Genomic DNA, 20,558 nt, shown 5'->3' with positions numbered 1-20,558 from the left:
ATGGAGTAGGGGAAGATGACTTCTAATCTCCTAGCTTGTTACAGAGACAGGGTAGTGTCTTCTTCTTCCTGTTATACTAGAAAAGCCCTCAGGCATTCTCTCCTCTCAAGTCCGAAGCTGGATCCCTCATGAAAGTGGAATCTGAAGGCTTGCAGATTTCCAGTCATTGTCGAGCTTTGCCTTTTGCTGCTCTCCTGTTTGCTTAAAAGGGTGGAAAGGGGCCCTTCTCATGCCAAACAGATGTAAGCTTTGATGGTTGGTTTGCCCAGTGGGAAGAATAGAAGGTGGTTAGTGGGTGGTTGTGGCTCTGATTCAAAGGAATTGAGGCACATGAAGGGCAGTTTGTGTTGGGTGTCTCATTCAAGCAAAGGAATTCTAAAGTCGACATCATGTATGCTGTTCGTGAACTTGGGTGGCCAAATGTCCATCAGCCGGAACGTAAAATGGGACCAATCAAAAACATAGTAGTTGCTTCTACTATGCAGTAGTATGAACTACTAGTAAGAACTATGCGGGGGGGAGGAGGAGTGAGAGTGAGAATCTGCATTATGGGGCCTACGTTGGCAAATAAGCATTTATGAATGACCTTAGGAGGAGGGCCAAATAATTTTCATATGAACTTATATATGAAGAGAAAGCCAAGGGGCTGAACCTTATGCTGGGGTGGGTATGTGTGTGTCTCTCCCTTCCCCCCCAAAAGTCCTGGCTTTTCTTAGTTGAGCAGCAAGTTGACTTTCGGCAGAGCAATCATCTTGTTTAGAGTTAATCTGCCCCACTTATTCCTTGAAAAGGAAAGTTTTCTGCTTGTCAGCTGATGCACCAGATTATGTCATGCTTGGAGGCTCTCTTGTTTCTTTAAGTGTTCTACTACTGTTCTCCGTCTTGATCTTGTTTGTGTTCTTAAGCCCCCCCATGAAAGAGTAAAACACATTTTCCGTCTCAGTAAGAGCACCTGCCACTGACCTCTACTTTTACTCCCTTGAAGTGGACTGAAATCCACCAAAGCGTCTGCTGAAATGATTAGACTTTTTAAGATGCTCCAAGACTCTCTTGGTACAACAGAGAACAGACTAACATGGCTACCCCTTTGGAAGCTAATATTTTGTCTTTTTTATAATTTTTTATAATTTTATAATTTCATTGTACTTGTGTACACAGGTACAATGACAAATAAATTTTCTATTCTTTCTACAATGTACAATGCGCTTTAGCTTGCCCAAGAGTGAGGATCTAGGGCTCATGCAAGCTGGAAAGGCCTTGCCCCTGGAAAAATAGCTGCTCAGGCTATGGTCACAAAGGGAGGACAGAGGAGCCTCTCTCAGTCTCAAGAGTACTCAATTGTCAAGGCAGGGACACTGTGTGTATGCAGATTCTATTTACTACAGTTGTGTCCCATCTTCTTGCCAAGGTACCAGAAGCAATCACTCACTCCTGCAGATGACAGTTCTGAAGCGGGAGAAGCTCAATAGTGGGTTGATCCCAACAAGGCTGATGGAGGGGGCCTTGCTGCCTTGTCTCTCCTTCAAAAGCTGCAGATGGAATAATTGTAGAATGGCTGGAGATGGAGGTTGTTCTGGGAGGGGAGAAGTCCAGTGGTAGTTGGTCCCAGCTGAACTGATAGGGTTCTCACCCCTTCCTCCAAAGCAGTCAGGTACAATGGCTGATGATGGAAGCAATTCTGGGAGGGAAGGACCCAAAGGACAACTGATCCCAACCAACAATAACAAGGAGGGCCTCATGGCCTCATTTCCCTTTTGATACTACCAAGCAGAGTCTGGGAAAAGCCCATTCCTTAGTGGGGTTCATACTTAAATAAAAACACTCTCAGTACCCATAATGCACAGAAATAGATATACCTGTAAGCTGCGCTAACAATGTGACCATTTCCCCACTAATCCTCCGCTGCAGGTGAGCTGTGTTTCTCACACTCTGAATATTTCATCATGGATTTTGGCCTCGTTGGCCAGCCCCCCCCCCCCCCGGCATTCTTCACTTTAAATGACTAAAAGAGTGAGTGTAGTTTGATTTCTAGACTTATTGATAGTTCTGGTTTGTTAAAGTAATCAGCTTGATAGAACTACCAATTTTTAAATGACATGGGCCCCAAGTCCCCTTTGCCTACTTGCTAACTTGTGAAGGGTGTCCACTTGGCAACGAGGTTGTTATTCAGCCCAGCAAATTAGCACGATGCTTTAATAACAGACAGGGAAGTAAACTTGGACAGCTGCACAGGCTGGTTAATTTGCATGGCTCATGGCGTTTGTAATCATAGGCAGCTAGTTGAGTCCTTGAAACAAAAGAGTGGAAAGTTCAGGACTCCAAGAAGCTTAAAATATTTGTTATTTCTACTTTAAGGGCCCACACAGATGACCTAAGCAGCAGGTTTCTTTACCTAGTTCTAATCCAAGGCTGCAACAGAACATACTCCAGCAATAGGAGCTCCCCGATTGGGTACCATTTGGACAGAGATTTTGAAGAACTACAGTTCCTAAATATTTGTTTGTTTGTTTGTTTTTACAAATATCTGTTGTGACGTACAGGAACATAAGAGCCCTGCAAGAGCAGGTCAAGAGCTCATCTAGTCCAGCTTGTGTCTCACAGTGGCCACCTGATGCTCCTGGGAGCTTGCAAGCCAAGATCCCTGCATCCTGCATTGCATTCCTTTGCACCTGGCAGAGTGTACATTCCTGCTTTACAAGGTTCAGTTGGGTTTCCTTCTGCCCAAAATTGGTCCGTACTGACCGTCCTTTGTTTTTCCAACTTTGCAGCCTGATGATCCTTGCTTTGCATCTCAGAATCGTGTGTACAATGATATTGGGAAGGAAATGCTGCTACATGCCTTTGAGGGCTACAACGTCTGTATATTCGCTTATGGCCAAACTGGAGCTGGAAAATCCTACACTATGATGGGGAAGCAGGAGGAAAACCAGGCGGGGATCATACCACAGGTAATGCTTTGTCAAACTAGCAGTGGATATCCTAGCAATTTGTGTGTGGCTCTTGGAGGCTGGTAAGAACCCCAAGAATCCCAGCTTTCCCTTTTAAAGCAAACGAATTGGCATAAAGGCTTCGTTCTGCAGAAGCCTGACTTGAGTCCTAGTTGGAGGCCTCTATGGTGTCTTCCAGCAGGGTGGTCTCCTTGCCAGCATAGGTGGCGGTAAAGTCATTCTTGGTTGGCCATTCTTTGCTATGGCACTGCTGGCCTCTTGTAGGATGTTCAAGGATAAGCAGCATTTGTTGTTCCTAGGGCTGATTATAACTTGCCATTGTGGTGTCAATTCCCTGGTGTTGAGCCACGGAAATGAAGCTGAAAAGGGAACAGCTGAGACTAGGTTTCAGGTTTACTTTACTAGGTTTACTTTCTTGATAAAGTAAATTCTGCTGAATAGCTGTTTTGACTTGCCATTCTGCTGTATAAAATCAGCAGCAAAAGTTGCTGGCTCTGTGCCCCTAGTGTGCAAAGCTCTGCTCACTGCTGATAGGAAAAACATATGCAGGCTGGACATCTGATGAGAGTTCAGTTACTTCTAGAGGCTGCCTGTGGATTATAAACGAAATGGCAGGTGTTAGGGCTGCGTCTCTCTGCCATAGGTAGGCTTAAACAGGGCACTGATGGCTTTGTATGTGTTTGGGGAGCCCACTTAGACCAGCTGCTGCTTTCTGTATCAGCTGTGGCATCCAAGCAGGCCTTGAGGCTGCCCCATGTAGTACCTGTTATGGTTGGTTGGCCTTGAGGCTGAAAGCACCAGTGAGAGTGCTAGATCGCAATAGCAGCAAGACCTCTGGGTGTATTGGTGAGGACTGAGCAAGTAGGAAATTTGATACCTCTTTCCAAAGTTGCAAGTGAGGAAGAAATCTTAGTTTTCATTTTTGTGTAAAAGGAGAAGCAAGTATCTAGCTCTCATGGTTATAGGGACGGCTCATTGCTACCTTTGTCTCTGAGGACTCAGAAACAGAGCTTTGGACAAGGGTTTGACTTAGTTTTGGGGCTGCAGCTTTCTTTTGAGGCTTACATTATGGAGGGGAAAATGGAAATGAAATCTGCAAGCCCCACCCCTGCATGCCCCCAGTTTTGTTGTGTCCTCTTTTTGCTCCAGCTTTCTAAAAGCAGTAGCTAGGAGGGCCAGGTCCCCCTATAATTAAGCATGGTTTTTTCTCTTTTCTTTCAAAGCTCCATCCAGGTAAGGGGATGGGCAGGGGCTATAGCTTTAACTGTCTGCATGCAGGAAGCCCTCCAGGCTCATGCCCTGGCACTTTCAAGTAGGGCTTGAGAAGAACCTGTGGAGTCCCTATCTGTCAGAGCAAACAATACTGAGCAACATGGGCACATTCAATGTAAGGTTCCTTTTGTAACATTTATGTGCAGAGCAGGAGTCTTCCACTAATTGTGGCTTTCTACTGGGGCTATGCATGCCATCCTTGCTTGTTAACAGACTGCATTGTGGATTTTGATAATTCCATGTAAAATGTTTTGTTTCCTGTTGAAGTTGGCCTTCTGTCTTGTTCTTGGTTCCCTTCCAATGGTTGGCATTTAAAAACAATTCTAATTGAAACAGAAATGAAATAAAACCTGCAAATATTTACCTTATGTGTATATTTGAGTGTAAAATGTGGGTTTAATGAGCATAGGTTTTATGTGGTACAGACTCCTTTAGTTGCAATCCTGTAAACCTTGTGTGTGTGTACTTACAAAGTTCTGTAGACACCCAAGGGATAAGCAGAGTATGAGCTGAGTATGAAGCTGAGACCTGGGTGTAGCAAACATTTAATGAGGCTGTTAAAAACACAACATACCTTCAACATACCTTCAAATGTAGTTTTATTTTCTTGCAAATCCAGGTCTTGGAGTGTTTTCAGACCCATGTATGAACTTGAAAAGGTCTTCTTCCTAAATAATAATCAGAGATTGTAATATTTTTACAGCTGGATATGAGAATCTTTAAGTATCTTAATTGTCCTCCTCTTGGAGTTCTGACCCACATTTCTTATTTTAATTTATTGGGCTCATCTCTTATGTTAATGAACCACCACCACCAACCAACCCCCCCCCCCCTTGCAAATTAGCATTAGTTAAATTTGGGTGCAATTGAGAACTGAATAAAGGCTGCATAGATATTTTTTGCAGGGTGGGTGGTGGAAATGGATTAGCAGCTTTTCCTCCTAGGCACTGTGTGTTTGGGAGAAGCATTGAAAGCAAGTTAGATTAAGCCTCATGGTCATTCTGCAACAGTTCTCTCATTCTGTCTCTGCACGGTTGTGGTCTGATGCTCACTTAATCTCTTTATAGCTCTGTGAAGAGCTGTTTGAGAAGATCAATGACAACAGCAACGAGGAGATGTCTTATTCTGTGGAGGTGAGTGTGTGCTGCGAGGGGCGTGAGTTCACTTGGTTGACTTTCAAGAACATTTCAGTGTTCTCTTGTCTTAAACCCAGCTTTGTACGTGAGACTTTAAGGCAGGCAGTCTTCCTCTTAATGTTGGCATGTAATGTTTAGTCCCACTGGCAAGGCAAAAAAATAGTATGATAGCTGGGAAGTAACTTAGGGTGCAGAGATGCAGGTACCCAGTAGTTGTTGCACTGGAAAATTTGGGCCTAGGGGTTGGCACCCAGTTTGCTGCTAGAACTGTCATGCTGGCCAGCTGACAGCTCAAATATTACCGATTGCCTAATGACTGCAGTCAGATATTGTCTGAAGCCAAGAACACTTCTATGTAGATAACAGTGTTTGCTTTTTGTTATTATAGTATAGGGCTGCTTCCTCCTCACCCTGAAGCAGCCAGAGCAAAACTAGCAGAGGGAATGGCAGGATGGGCGCTAGCAGATGTCCCACCTGGGCAAGCCTAAACTATCAGTATACTGACAAAAGTTGGCACCTAATATTCCATCAGGGAGCCCCACAACCAGACCCTGCCTGGCAGCACAGCACAGCTTTTTCTACTAGTATTAAAGGTCTTCAGTCACAAAACAGCTCTGAGAGCCAGATTGCATTGAGGTGCCAGGATGGGATCTTTTAACAAAATGCTTTTTTTTAGTAAAAACAGCTGTGAGGGCATATTGGGTTCCAAGATGTGACCTTGTTGGTGGGAGTCTGCCCTCCCAAGTTGGTTATTGTCTGTGGAGGGGTAAAAGACAGGGGTCTGTGGAGTACTTTGCGCACCAGTACTTTGTGTGCGCAAAGAATTAAGTTTACCTCTAATTTTAAATTGGAAATTAGATGTGTCATCAGTGATCAGAAATACTAGAAGCCCTAATAGAGAATGGTTGAATATTCTTCAGCCCTGGAACGCTACAGGGTGTTTGGCTACTGCTTTGTGTCATGGACTTCAACAACAAAGAAAGGAAACGCAGGTGTTTGTGGGTTGATAGGTAGAGGGTATGTGATTGCTCCAGGGCCAAAGAATGAGGGTGACGGGAAGGACAGCATCATGGATGGAGTTCTTCCTGAACAAATTAGTTCTTCCTGTTAATTCAACATACAATTTCCAGGCTGCTGGCCAAGCTGATGCTCTGGAAGATGTGTGTCTATAGCTGGCAAACGATTTAAAATGCAGCCTATGTAAAAATAGCACTTTGGCACACGTATTTGTTCCATATGTTTAGTTGGGACTTCTTTCTTGACAGACAAAAGGGTGACTTCTGCTAAGCCCTGTTAGACCTGTTGAATCGACTCCATCAGTGTTTGGGGGGGGGGGTGGATTTTGGTTTTTTGATTATAGGAGGCAGAATCCTCCTACAGACACCGGTGGGCCATCTAGCTTCCCAGCTTCCAGGGTGAAATTAGTTGCAAATAGTCTGGGCAGAAGAAGAAAGATGCCTATGGGGCGCACTTGTGTGGGATGCTGCAAAAGTGGTTTGAGACCAAGCGTGACCCAGTTAGGACACACCCATGTCTGACTAAGCCCCATCTGACCTGCTACTGCTACCTTGGTCACCTGATAAGGATCCCCATGATTCATCAGGGGATGGGGGACAGTATAGTAGCGCTTCATCTCCCTCCTTGCTGGGTGCCATTAAAAAGAATTCCTGGAAGCTGCCTTCTGTGCAACATCTTGGTCCAGGGCATCAGGAATTTTTTAAATGGTCTCTGATAGAAAACGGGCAGATGACTGCATTTGCTGCTCCATCCTCCATTACTCAGTACAGGAAGTATTTCTTAATGCAACGTATAAGTAACTTGGGAAATTCTCTGTCATGCAATAACCATTAACTTGGATGACTTTCGAAAGGAATTGAGCAAATTCATTTTAGGGCAGGTCTGTCAAGGTCATGGTGGCTCTATGCACAGTCTCCAGTTTCAGCATCAGTATACTTTTAAATACCAGTTGCAAGAGAGTAGTGATGGGATAGAAGTATGCTTTCTGCTTGTGGGCTTCCCACTGTGGGAAATGGAATCCTCTTGCCTGATCTAGTGCTTTTCTAATGTTTATATGGTTGAAAGCACATTATTAGGCAATGGTATCAAGAGGTATGCTGCCTGAATACTGAGGCTTCTCATAGCTATCCTACCCACTGATAGACCTCCCATTCTCTATGCCAGTGGTTCCCAACTTTTCCAACTGGTGGCTCCCTTTACCTACTGGGCCATTGGCCGTGTCTCCCTATTAGGGCTACAGTCCTATACATCATACAGAGCTGTGGGTTTTTTGCAAGGATTCTGTTGGATTTTCGCAAGGATTTTCGCAAGGTCCCCTGGTTGGTTTCTGGGGAGCCCTGGTGAGCCACTGCTCACATTTTGGGAACCATTGTCCTATACATTAGTCTAGTCTAGTCTAGTCTTTCTTTAAAGCTGTCTAAACTAGTGGCTGTCTTTGTATCTACTAGGTTTGCATCTGCTAGAGTTTGGCCATCCAACCCATTAACATGGAAGCTCTTGGCTTCAGACAACTTCCTACTTAAGTCATAGAAGTCATCCTGGAATTCACTCTGTTACTCAAAGATGTCCTGTGGGGAGGGTTTATAAATGTGCTTCCTTCTGAGTAAGACATGGGCATGCCAAGGACTCAGGCCTGGCTCTGCATGTCTAGTAATTAGTGGTAGAACTTGAAAAAAGGTGCAATTTGCCACTTCCGGAACTGGATGAGTGGCACTGTGCACCTGCCACCCTCCATCTCTGCAGTGCTCTTCACCCTGATTGTAAAGGCTTATAAGTGGGCCAGTGGACTGACTCATCAGATGTTGGCTTCATGAACACGTATCTGTTTGTATCGCTGCATCCCTTATAAGCTCACATCACTTTTCCTTTTAGACACTGGAGTGATCCAAAAAGAGTGATTCATTTGCTCTGAAGCATAATCCCTTGTGAGTGATGGTGCCTTCTCTACAGAGTTTAAATAACTCATCTGAGAAGTTCTCCCTTAATTTCTCTGTTCAAGCTACCTGGTTTGGTTGTCCAGATATGTTGTTTTCTTAACATCCTTTTCTGTACTGCTGCTTTATGGAATGGCGCTCCATGACGCAAAATCCAGATTCTTACCTTTCTTGCATCTGTCTGATTGCAGGTCAGTTACATGGAGATCTACTGTGAGCGAGTTAGAGACTTGCTCAACCCCAAGAACAAGGGGAACCTGCGTGTCCGGGAGCACCCACTGCTTGGGCCCTATGTGGAAGACCTATCCAAACTTGCTGTCACTTCTTACACCGATATTGCAGACCTCATGGATGCTGGCAACAAAGCTAGGTTGGTGACTTGGCATTTCAAGCCTGTTGTGGAGTACACATGCTTTGCACCCATGTCAGCAGCATTATGATGGTAGCAGTTGGGAAATGCAGATAGTGAAATCTTAGTTTGAATGAGAATAACATGTAAACTAAACAAAAAATGTGTTGCTTGCTTTTGCAAGAAGCGTAAAGGGGACTTACAACCAGCAACTTCTGTAAAAAGAAGAGCAAAGATGACTCTCAATCCAAAGACAGACACAGAGCAGCAGATGCGTTAACATAATCAGACCAAAGTATTTAAAATCAGACCAAAGTATTTAAAATGTGAGAGAACTTAAAGCAGTTATGACAAAAACGTGCTGGAAAAGCACATTTTTACCTGGTTTCTGAATGTAAGCAGGAAGAAGGCTAAATAACACTTAAATATTTAAATATTTAAGGGTAAAGATTTCCGGAGCCTGGGTATCACCATTGAGGAGGCCCTGTCTTACAGCCCCTCTTGCCATGCCTCTGCTGGCAGTGAAACACAAAGTGGGGCCTTGTGGAATATCTGAGTGAGCAGTTGGAGATATTTTGGCCTCAAGCCATTTAGGGGTTTCAGGGCTATAACCAGTACTTTGAATTGGGCTCAGAATATGCTGATGTTCACATCACTATTAGTTTGTCTCTCTAGAGCTGGAGAGAAGACGATGTCAGAGGATCAGGGGCCAGAATAGGAAATAGAAATACTTACTGTTCATAAAACAGTAAATAGGTGCAATACGTATTCAACTGGGCACTTGAAAAATTTCAGTTTTTCTTTATCCATGTTACTGTCCCTAATACTTGACATTTGTATAGCACTTTCAGAGTGTGCAAAGTGCTTCACCTGTACTACCTTGATGCTGTCACTAAAACTCCCCTTTAGTGTTCTTCCATCCAGAAGGATTATCTTTATATTGCAGAGGAGGAGGACTGAGGCAAGTGTTGCTTGCCTAAGGCCCCCTGGGAGTGATCATGGCAGAGGTGCAGTTTGAATAGAGAAAGTCCTAACTTGCATCTCAGTCTCTCGATCACTATGCTGCCATCATGCTATAACAACATTGAGAAAATTCCAGCAAAACATAATGTCCCTCTGATATTTTAACTGTAACAATGAATCCACTGTGCGTTATTGATTCCTCCCCCCTTTCCTAATCAAAGACTGCAGCTCAGTTCTTTTGGCCTTTAGAATTTTTGTGTGTGAGGTATTTATACTTAAACACAATGTACTTTTCCAGTTCCACAGGCAATTCATAAATGCTGACCAGCTTCAACTCCAGAAACCTTGTCCAAAAGTACATGACATACTAAATGGACATTATGTCCATAATGCTGAAACTAAGCAGGTGTGAGCTGGGCAGTACCCATTGGAGAAGAGCTCAAGAGCCTTGCATCTCCTTTGCTGAGTTCCACCTTGGACAAAAACAGCATTTAAGATATGTGTGTTGCTTGTATGCGTGGCCTATATTTCAGTGAAAATTGACTCCTGAAGTGTTTTGCATTAAAATCCAGCACCAAGGTACAGTATTAGGGATGAAGTGTGTCTGGCTGTCTCTTCTGGCCCTTGGAATTTGAGCACTGCAGACTCTAAGCTGTTCCATACACAGAGAGCAGCACAGAAGGCACTTGAGTTAAATCCATATGTCACCCTACAGAAGCAGCCCTTCACATTGACCACCAGGTTGTTTTTTTAAATTCTTTTAAAGGACGGTGGCAGCTACCAATATGAATGAAACCAGCAGTCGTTCACATGCTGTCTTTACTATCGTTTTCACACAGAAGAAACATGATGTTGAAACTGACCTTTCCACTGAGAAGGTAAGATATCCACAGTGGTGGAGGGGGGGGGAAGGGAAAGTGCAATCATCACAACTGCCCAAGAGCTTTACCACAGGAGAGATCTTGCTCCTTATGCTTCTTATTGCAGAGAATGGTAGTGAAAGGGAGTAAGGTTGGGAGAAATGAAGTGGCCCATATTCTGATCTGCTTGACAAATTAACTTGTTTTGTTCATTTGAACTTTTTCTCTTTTATCAGATATGTCTTATAAACAGAGTTTTGGGGTCTGGGTGCCTGGCTTTTCTGGAGATTTGTTTAAATTAGGAAAACTTGCCGGGGGGGGGGCACACTGACAATGAAAATGAGGAGGAGCTCTGTAAACCTCATGAGATGCCAAGTAAACGTCCCTTTCTGTACACAGAAGCTGCAGTGTTTCTGCTTGGCAGAGCTTAACTAATTGCTGACTCGTTAACACTCTCCCACTCACACACTCTCTCTTATACATCTTCCCTGTAGGCCTGGTTTGGTTTGGTGGCAGTGATCCAACAGCCACAGCTTAAGCTATGGTGGGATTTGCATGTTAAAAGGGAGCACATTTTTAATGAAGGAAGATGCTTTCTGGCCATAATACTACTTTTGGGAAATGAAAGAACAGAAATTCCAGTGTTGTGTATTTATGCTATTTAATTTCTGCCCTTTTGGGCTTGAACAATAAATATTTATCCATCTCTGTATGATACCTTGTTGTGCTCTCCTTCACTTTTCCTGTCCTGCTGCTGTACTGCAGTATGCTGCAGAACATCAGTTGTGGGGGTCAGTAGCAGGAGAGCAGTGCCCCTCTTGTGAGTCACTGGGGGCAACAGGAAGCTGGAATAGATGTGCCTTTGGCAGGGTTGCTAATTCATTTCCAAAACTATAAGGGTGGACATCCATGGGTTACAGTGTTGGCTTAGTTCTTAGATGATGACCATGAAATGTAGAAACTTCCTGACCAGGGTAGTTTTAGCATAACCCACCCCTGGATATAAATTCTGTGCAGGTGAACTCAATAATTTGTGTGCAAAATCAGCATTGCAAACACCTTACTCCTGTTGAAGGGCTTATTTTGCATAAGTGTGCTGAAATTGCATACTTTATTCTGATCTTCATGTTTGAGTCCTTGCCATGTTTGAGAATTGGAGGGACTGGGAGGATGGGACATGATCTGGTGGGGTCGCTGGAGGAAAAGCCATATGTAAGCTTGGACATGTGTAGTGTTGGCAGAATGCTGCTGAGGACTGCATGATATTGGGGAGTATTGCAGTCAGCCTCAGGGGAGGGAAGTCCCCATTAACCAATGATGAAAACTCCTGTTAGGTGGGTGGGCTGAAATGCCCCTGACCCAATTTCACTTGCAGTTTCATTCTGCAGGCATCAAAACTGAATAGGCTATTTCAAAGGTGACACTTGGGATAGGTGCAGAGCTTACCAGCATCATCACTCCTCCTTAACACCTGTCATTTTTTAAAAACCCAGAATCCCCCTTAGGACAATGCCATGTAGTGTTGTAGCATTGCTCTAGTGGTGGCATCTGGGTTAAAAACAAAACATCAACAGTCATCTGCCATAATAACGATGGTGCTGTGTAAGTGCTTAGCACTCTTTTAGGGCACTCCCCAATTTGAGGCCAGAGTTCCTCAAATGCGAATGTTCACCTTATTCTTACGCTGGTGTCACAGGTGGAGCCTGTGACATACAGTGGTGGTTCTGTGGGGTGTGCTGCTCTCGTAACTTTTTCAGATCTGCCTTTGCAACAAAGGACTCACACTTTAGTATATGTTTAGGTTTTTCTCCCTTTACTTTTATACCTGAAAGCTGAGTTCCTTGCCATTTTGCAACAGCATCTGGTTCTGTACTGTGTTGACTTTGGGCAATTGAATTCTCTGGGATCTGACAGAACTTCCTGGGATTTTTTGACCCTGCTTCTCTCTTCAGGTGAGCAAGATCAGCCTTGTGGATCTCGCAGGGAGTGAGAGAGCAGATTCCACTGGTGCCAAAGGGACTCGATTAAAGGTATGAATAACCATAGCTGGTTCTGCCGGGCTGTGGGCAGCTGGGGAAGAAGGACCATGAATAATAGGGTGTATTGTCAGGAGCCACTTAAACTTTTGATTAGGTTTCTCTCAGCTTGTAGCGAGAAGTCAACCTCTGTTTTTTCTTTAAACTGCTGGCTGGCCAGCTAAGTGATGCCATGTGTGGAGGGTCTGTTGCTCAGAGGTCCCACCCATGTGGCAGAGAACCTGCAGTTCAGCCTTTTCTGCCTGCATGGGTGGGACCTGTTGCTTGCAGAGTCCCGCCCAACCACCAATGAACATCTGACTTGAGTTCTTGTTACAGAGAGGGTGTGGCTTCTTCTTCAACTGGGAAAAAAGGGAGAACACAGGCATGTCACGGGGGGAGGGTTCTGTTCCAGAACCCCCTGCAGAAAGCTGAATCTGCAGATATGGGGGGACGCCTCCCCCTCCAGAGGCGATGAAAGCTACACTCCCCTCACCTCCAGGGGTCTTATAAGCCCCAAAGAGGCTGTGCAGATCTGCCCACAGCCTTTGCAGGGCTCAGAATGACAATTAGAACAAAATTAGAACCAGTCACTTCTGGTTTTACAATTAGACCGGAAGTAACTTTATTCATTCTGATCGTCATTCTGAGCCCGGCAGTGGGTGGATGTGTGTCACCTCTGCAGGGCTCAAAAGATCCTCTGGAAGCGATGTGCAGGGGTCCTTGCAAATCCAATCTGCGGATACTTGAAACCACAGATATGGAATCCGTGAATAAGCCCCCCCCCCATATAGATTTTGTCAGGATCAACAATGATGCTGTGTAGAAAATGTTGCACAACTAAATTTTCTGGTGACTTGCCATTTTTAAAAGTGTGTTGTTCCATATCATGAATCAGTAACATGAAAATGGATACAATTGCCAGTCAGTTTGGATAGCTTAAACATTGTGGTTGATAGGGGGTCAGGTTGATTGTCCCTGGAAAGCAGATGTGTTAAATATCTCTCTCATTTATGCTGCAAGTTGGCCCTCAAGGCTTTTGGGATCTGCTTAAGGTTTTGCTTTCAATCCCAAGGTCTGTCAGCTGGAGCCAGGTGCAAAATAGTGCTGTGGGCTAGAGCAAATTATCCTCTGTATTCCATGAGTAGAGGTGTTTGTTTCTGGTGAGTAAGATAGGATTACAGCCTTACTGAACACAGTGGGCTTACTTCTGAGTAAAAAAATTACACTGTTCAAAAATTTGTACTCATGAGCTGCACACTGACCAGGATGAGCTGCCTATACATCACAGATCCAACTCTGAGTTTCTAAAAATCAGGGATTCTAGCTGGGGCCAGATCCTGGTTACTTAGCAAACAATTAGTCACAAACCCATGCTGACCTGCTGCAGTCATCTGGTGATCTACCAGTAGATTCCATTCTATTGCCCAACCGTGTAATATCAAGTGCCTCACTTGCCCATGGTCTTTTTGTAATCATGATTATGTTGTGAAGAGGAGTAATTGAAACCCTGAAAGTGCTCATAATGCCAATGTGGTAGATTGGATCCCAGTAGAATTAGGATATTGAAAACTTTCAGATTCAAAATTTCCCTGAAAACCCAGAACACAGGTGGTAGGCTTGAGCCAGCTCACTCTCAGCAGGCTGACATGAGGGTCAGATCTTAGTTCAGTGCATGGAAAGGGAGAACCGAAAGAATGTGAGTCTTTAATACAGGATCACGTTTTTGCAACTTAGGAGCCATGTGATTGAACTCTTGCAAGGAGGGGGATGAGAACATCAATTGCTTTAGAACGTGGGGGGGAGGTAGTCTTTATAATAACTTCAATAACTTCAACTTCAAAAACTGTATATGTAATTACCTTTCCAGGAAGGAGCAAATATCAACAAGTCTCTCACTACATTGGGAAAAGTAATTTCAGCGTTGGCAGAAGTGGTAAGTCCAGATTGAAGAATGTCCATTGAAAGGCCATTGAAGAATGTGAACTTGAGAAGCCCTCCTTGGGCCTAGAAACACCTTGAGACATCAAGAGAGGTGAACTGCCTCAGAAGGGCATGGTTGGATATTACAGAGTCTAGCGCTCTAGCAGAGTGACTACTGATGTCTGTTCATAGTCTTAGTAGTAATGTAAGATGTTCATTTGTATTAGGCACTCTCCGTGCATCTACAAAATCTGAACCCTAGTGTGACCATGGTTCCTGGCTGTATGGTGGAGCCTTATGTGTGAACCCAGTGTGTAGGTGTTGGGGGCATGGTCTGCATGTACAGGTGGTTCCTTCCCCTCCATGTAGCCCCTAAATACATGGTTATGGAGATATGAGTGAACAGTTCTTTTGCAGTGTTGCAAAAGTGTTTTATATGTTTACCTTGTGTTCCAGTTCTCCCCACTACCACAGAGCTGTTGACATATTTTAATTTGCAAGGCAGAACTCCTCAGAGAATTCAGCTTGCCTTGTGACCTGTACTTCCCCCTTTGGCTCAGCCACTTTCTCCCAGCGACCTTTTCTCTCTTTTGGGTGTGGCTTTTCTTGTCCCACCTCTCAGTTGAGCAGAGTTAAGAACCTGGCTACATGTTTCATGAGAGAGGCAGAGATGTGTAAAGCAGGCTCTGACTTTGGAGATGCTTCATGCTCCCTTTAAGACAGAGAACGTTGGAAGGGATTGTGGGGCCCCCAACTGCTTTTTTCTTGCTGTTAATGCTTTTCTTACTTCTCCGTAAGCCTTTTCTGCCCAAGGTTGTGTATACGCAACGGGAATCAAATGTGTACACTAGTGGGCTGGGCAGAAATGTTAACAGGTAATTTTACCTGCTTTCCCCCCACTTAACCCCTGAGACAACGCTTCCCAAACTTACCAGACCTGTGACGCCTTACTCCTGCTGCTGGTTGTGAAATCCGGAAGTAAGTGCCAACAATGCAGTGGTGCGTGATGTAATAACACCATGGGCACTTACTTCCAGGTTGCACCTGGAAAAAAATCCAAAGCTGCCCTGGGATCTCTTGTGCTGCTGAAGGGCTTGGCCAGTGCATGGCCAGTGCCAGAAATGCCCCTAGCGACTTGGTGCAACACTCAGTTTGGGAACCTGTGTTCTAAGAAAATGTTTTAATGCAAATAGGAAGCTAATATAAGCAGAGAAAAATAATGGATAAAGAGAGGTTGCTACAGTCCCCTTCAACTTTCTCTGCCCATCTCTGGATAGTTAAAGCCCGGCTTGCACATGGCTATGTTTTTCTCATGGGGAATATAATGTGTGGTGCCCAGCCCTGAAATTTCCTACACATGACAGTGTCCTCCCCTTCTTCCAGTCTAAACAGACTGGGCTTCTTAACCTTTAATGAGGCTTTTAATGTTGGTAAATCCTTCTACCCAGAGACACTCTAGGCTTCTAGAACAAATGTCGTTGGTTACCACTGACACTTGTTTCTAGATCAACCAATAACACCAGCTTTTCACAGCTGCCTATAAGACCGCGCATCTAGCAGTTTTTATTGTTCATGTGAGACTCACTGATTTGGTTCCTTGGAAAAACACTGGATGCATATCTCAGTCTGCAGTGACAACTTAAATTTGTTTTTTCTTGTTCCACAAACTTACCTTTTTATTCTTCCTTTCTTTATTCAATGCTTTCAAATTTAGGATAACTGCACCAGCAAGGTATGATGATGGGAAGAGTAGCCTGAGATAATTTAGAAATTTGGTAGTCTGTAAACTTAGGTGTCATCAAGCTGGGAAAAACCAGGAACAGGGATCTGTGGAGCTGTACCAATTTTGGGGTTCTGTGTAGGAGGGTGAATTTTCATTCCTGTAGAATTACAACTGGAAATGGAGACCTGGCGCTCCCACAGAGGTGACCTGCCCCAAGGAGAGGGATTTTGGTATTGAAAACTGGTAAAGAGGATCCCTGCTCCTGGTTTGACTAACGTAGCTTCTCCTCTCACCTCCCCTGCTTTAGAAGTAGGAGTGACATGCGTTTAGTTGGTACTTTTTTCCCCTTTTCAAGTCTACATCCCAGTGAAGCTTTAAGTACATATGATTTACACCAACCTATGACAGCTATACTTGTGTCGATGAATTGATTTTTCTGCAAAACTGGAAAATCTGTCATCCTGTCTCTGGCTGCTGAAATGAGAGGGCATTTATTGTGCCACAGTATGGTTTGCATATAGCTGTAGCTGTTGTTTCACATTTGAAATTTTTGCTGCTACAAGCCAGATGAGTCTAATAGGAAAAATGACTTAGGTCAGGATTTCATGTGCAGAAGTACCAGGCATCTATCAGTTGTATTCCTTCCTCTGCCTGCCTGTGATGAAGCAACATTGCTCGCCAGTGTTCTGAGTTTAGTCTGCTGGTCACATGACCACGGTCGTGTGAGTGCCACTTTAAATTGCTTCAGGCGATGTCTGTTGCCGCAAAGTGTGCTTGTGGTGGCCCATTGTGGGAATCCAATGACTCAGCCTGTCTTTTTACACTGATATCCAGTCTTGCCTTTCTGGAACTCGGGTCAGTGTCTGTGCCTAGCCAGCATCCCGTCTAGCCACTGACCACAGTTTTTCTAGCTTCAGCACAATGGCAGCATTCGTGTGTCTTGTGGCCATAGCTGAGCCAAATGTCCAGAATCAAATATCTTGGGTGGCACAAAGAACATCACCAGATGTTCTTGCAGTCCTTGTATGTGAACAACTCTCTCTGAAATAGCTGCCATGTGCAACCATTTCACCTCTACTTGGCGGCCACACTGCATGTGGTTGGACCTGTTTACAATGTGTGTTGAAGTCTGCTGGGTCCCCTTTCAGTGACATTCTGCCTTGCTCTCCCTCCATGGAGCTGAGGCTAACAAGTGAAGTGTGTCGCCGTCACACCCCCTCCCCCCAATTTTATCCTCACAACATATCCTGCTGAGGAAAATTCAGCAGAGAGAGTGTGATTCTCCCAAGGTCTCTCTGTGAGATTTGTAGCTCTTATTCCCTGTGACTACTGTCTTCCAGCAGCTGAGTGCACAGTACATGTTCAGTAGATATAGATATTTCCAGAACAACCCTGTGAGGTGTACAATTATTTCTGTTTATAAATGGAGGCTGATGCAGAATAAATTATATGAAACCATTCAGTAAAAGTTAAAGCAGACATGTGATCCACATTGGGATCTCCTTTTGTTTTTCACTTAAAAGCAACTGTGAAGAAGGGAGCCTCCAGTTTAGACCAGATTAGTGGCAATTTTGGAGGGCTGGGGTTAACCTTTCCCCTTCTGTGCTGCTTTCTGGCTCCAGATTGCCTCAGTGAAACTAAATTGCTACCCAAAGGAGAAAGAAAACACGTACCTGTGTTTTGCCTGTTTCTTTTTTCTCCACTGTCGGGCTTATGACAAGTTTTATGGCAATTTATTGGCCGGATCCCAAAAGATCTCCTCTATGGAGAACTCATGCAAGGAAAGCGCCCTACAGGTAGACCACAGCTGCGATACAAGGACATCTGCAAGAGGGATCTGAAGGCCTTAGGGGTGGACCTCAACAAGTGGGAAACCCTGGCCTCTGAGCGGCCTGCTTGGAGGCAGGCTGTGCAGCATGGCCTTTCCCAGTTTGAAGAGACACTTTGCCAGCAGTCTGAGGCAAAGAGGCAAAGAAGGAAGGCCCATAGCCAGGGAGACAGGCCAGGGACAGACTGCACTTGCTCCCGGTGTGGAAGGGATTGTCACTCCCGGATTGGCCTTTTCAGCCACACTAGACGCTGTGCCAGAACCACCTTTCAGAGCGCGATACCATAGTCTTTCGAGACTGAAGGTTGCCAATACAATATGGCAATTTAAATATGGAAAATATAAAGGGTAAAGCCTCCTGTAAAAGATACTGCTCTGATCAAAACCTGAGTCTTCCATGTCAGCTTCTAAGGGGATGGGGTGAGTAGAGGAGAGAGAGTCAGTAGAACCAATCATGTATATCCAGTATTGCACCCTTTTCAATCCAAATTTGAGCCCAGATGGTATTGTAACTGGGCCTCCCAAATTTTAATTTACCTTCAGCTGCTGTGCCATGCTGATGCTTTGTAGCCATGTTTGCTCTGTGAACGGTCCCTAAATTCCTGTAATCTTCAGGCAGGTACAAGATTACTTGGGGTGGGGAGGAGAACCAGTCCTGTTTGTTCCCTGGTGCTCAGGCTTCCAAGTTTCCTAAGGCTTTGTGACCTCTTCTGACCTCCTGTTGTCAGTAATCTTTTGCCTCCCCGCTCTCAGTCATTTTAAGTGCTCTTCCATCTGTCTGGCCCCCTCCATCTATTGTTGTAATCTTTTCTTAGCTTTTTAAAAAAACTCAGCGGTATGTTAGCTCAAATATAATTCAGCTGATGATGCATTTCCCTTGCTTACTGAAAATTAATTCCTAAGTCAATTGGAATCCCATCAATCTAATCCTTTTGCGGCAGTCCAAATAAGTCTGTCCTAGAGTTGGCTAAGGCTTGTAGTAAAGGGCACGTGGGTGACTTAATATTCTGGGATTTACTCTCCTGACTGCGACCTGACCTGAAGTGGTAGTGGTGAACCTGTGTCCAGGTGGTAGTACTTCATACCACAGGTGGGAGGGGGGATTTTTACATGGCTGGATACACCTTTATACAAAATTAAATACTGCACACAGGAAATGAACACACCCAGGAAAAGCATTCTATCCTCACTTTCTCTCTGACTTGCTAGTTGTCTTTGTGCAGGGAAACATCTGTATAGAGGGGAACATTTCAATAACATGAGCTCTCATTCGTACCTGAAGTGACATAGCTCACACACAGGTTTACCATCTCTCTGAGAGCCAAGTCCATGTCAGGAGTTTAAATCCCCTTCAGCTAATTATACTTTGCCTCTCAGTTTTACACTTATTTATTTGCAGTGTCTTATTGGCACAGATCTCTTGGGGTGAATTTCCTCTGTATGCAGAAGAGCACAGCTTGTATATTCTTGGTGTGTGTGTGGTGGTGGGGCATTCAGTTCTTCAAACGTTGACCTGAGGGCTCCAGCAAACTGACTCACTGCTGGGTGGTCAAGTTCTATAATAAATGATGCTGTTTATCATTAAGAACTTCGCTGGTACAGAGCAAGTGAATTCAGGTATAGCCAGGAGAGGGATTTAGAACTCAGAAGTGTCACTTTCAGGTGTAGAATAACTCTTAGCTGGAACCTGAAAATGCCCCCCCCCCCCCCGATATAAGCAAGATTGAGCTTAGATTTTTGCCTCAAAACATGCCTGAAGGACTTCGTTTGGCCCACTGGCTTCCAGGTAGTCATTGCTGTTTTAACTACAATATGCTGTCAAAGATCCAAAGAACCACAGAATTGGTTTCTTGGTAGGTTTGTGTTTCTTACTCAGTAGGCCCACCTGCCACATAGCAACCTTCTTGAAACTGAGACGACTTCCTATCCTTCCTAAACTGAGAGGAGTTTCTGGAGATGTCTCCTGTCATCTACAGTGGGGGAGTCAGGTTCTATTGGGCATGCCCAGTCACTTAGACCATACCTAGAAGTAGTTCTTTAGATCCCACCACCTGAAGCTTTGTTCTGTCTTGCATATTCCTCCCCACCCCCACTGCCCTTTTCTTTCTGCTTCTTTTTAGAGATCTTTGTTAGTTGAATATTACGGCATGTAGAATGGTGGTAGCTATCTTAATGGATAAGTAGGGCCATTGCCTGATTTGATGAAATCTTAGCCAGTTGAATGATAGGTTATATTTGCATCCATTTGCAAGTGAAGACAAAACTGCAGTTCTAAAGAAAAGCGGATATCTTTTTTGTAGATGATGCACACATACATCTCTTGCAGGAGGTGTCACCTTTGGAGAGGCATTCCATCTCTTTCTACCCAGGAGAGAGTGTCTCTCGTAAGGTAGTGCTTGCCATCTAAGCATTTTGTCTTGGGTCCTGTGGGAGAAGCACAATACTGAACCTTTAAAAAAAACAATGCAGTATTTTTTTAAAAGTGTTAAAATCTTCTCCCCAGTTAATCACAGCACCCTTTTCTGTTGATAAGACATTTCGTTGAGGTAGCGGATTAGTTAACAAGCATTGCAGCCTTAATACTAATACA

The 20,558-nt window shown here is 44.4% G+C and overlaps 1 protein-coding gene across 3 annotated transcripts in view; it reads left to right on the top strand.

Moving 5' to 3' along the window:
- Nucleotides 1–20,558, top strand: part of KIF1B (kinesin family member 1B) — a 157,063-nt gene that overhangs the window by 33,100 nt on the left and 103,405 nt on the right. For all 3 annotated transcript variants that reach the window (XM_066636883.1, XM_066636880.1, XM_066636881.1), the window contains exons 4-9: nt 2,769–2,948; nt 5,288–5,353; nt 8,499–8,677; nt 10,386–10,497; nt 12,432–12,509; nt 14,365–14,430. In XM_066636883.1, the coding sequence (XP_066492980.1) occupies nt 2,769–2,948; nt 5,288–5,353; nt 8,499–8,677; nt 10,386–10,497; nt 12,432–12,509; nt 14,365–14,430 (681 nt within the window). The remainder of the gene's footprint in view (nt 1–2,768; nt 2,949–5,287; nt 5,354–8,498; nt 8,678–10,385; nt 10,498–12,431; nt 12,510–14,364; nt 14,431–20,558) is intronic.

The sequence above is a fragment of the Tiliqua scincoides genome, chromosome 9 (genome assembly GCF_035046505.1).
Source record: "Tiliqua scincoides isolate rTilSci1 chromosome 9, rTilSci1.hap2, whole genome shotgun sequence".
Classification (NCBI taxonomy): Eukaryota; Metazoa; Chordata; class Lepidosauria; order Squamata; family Scincidae; genus Tiliqua; species Tiliqua scincoides.
Note: the sequence above shows the minus strand (reverse complement) of the source record. Positions and strands in the feature narration are given on the sequence as shown.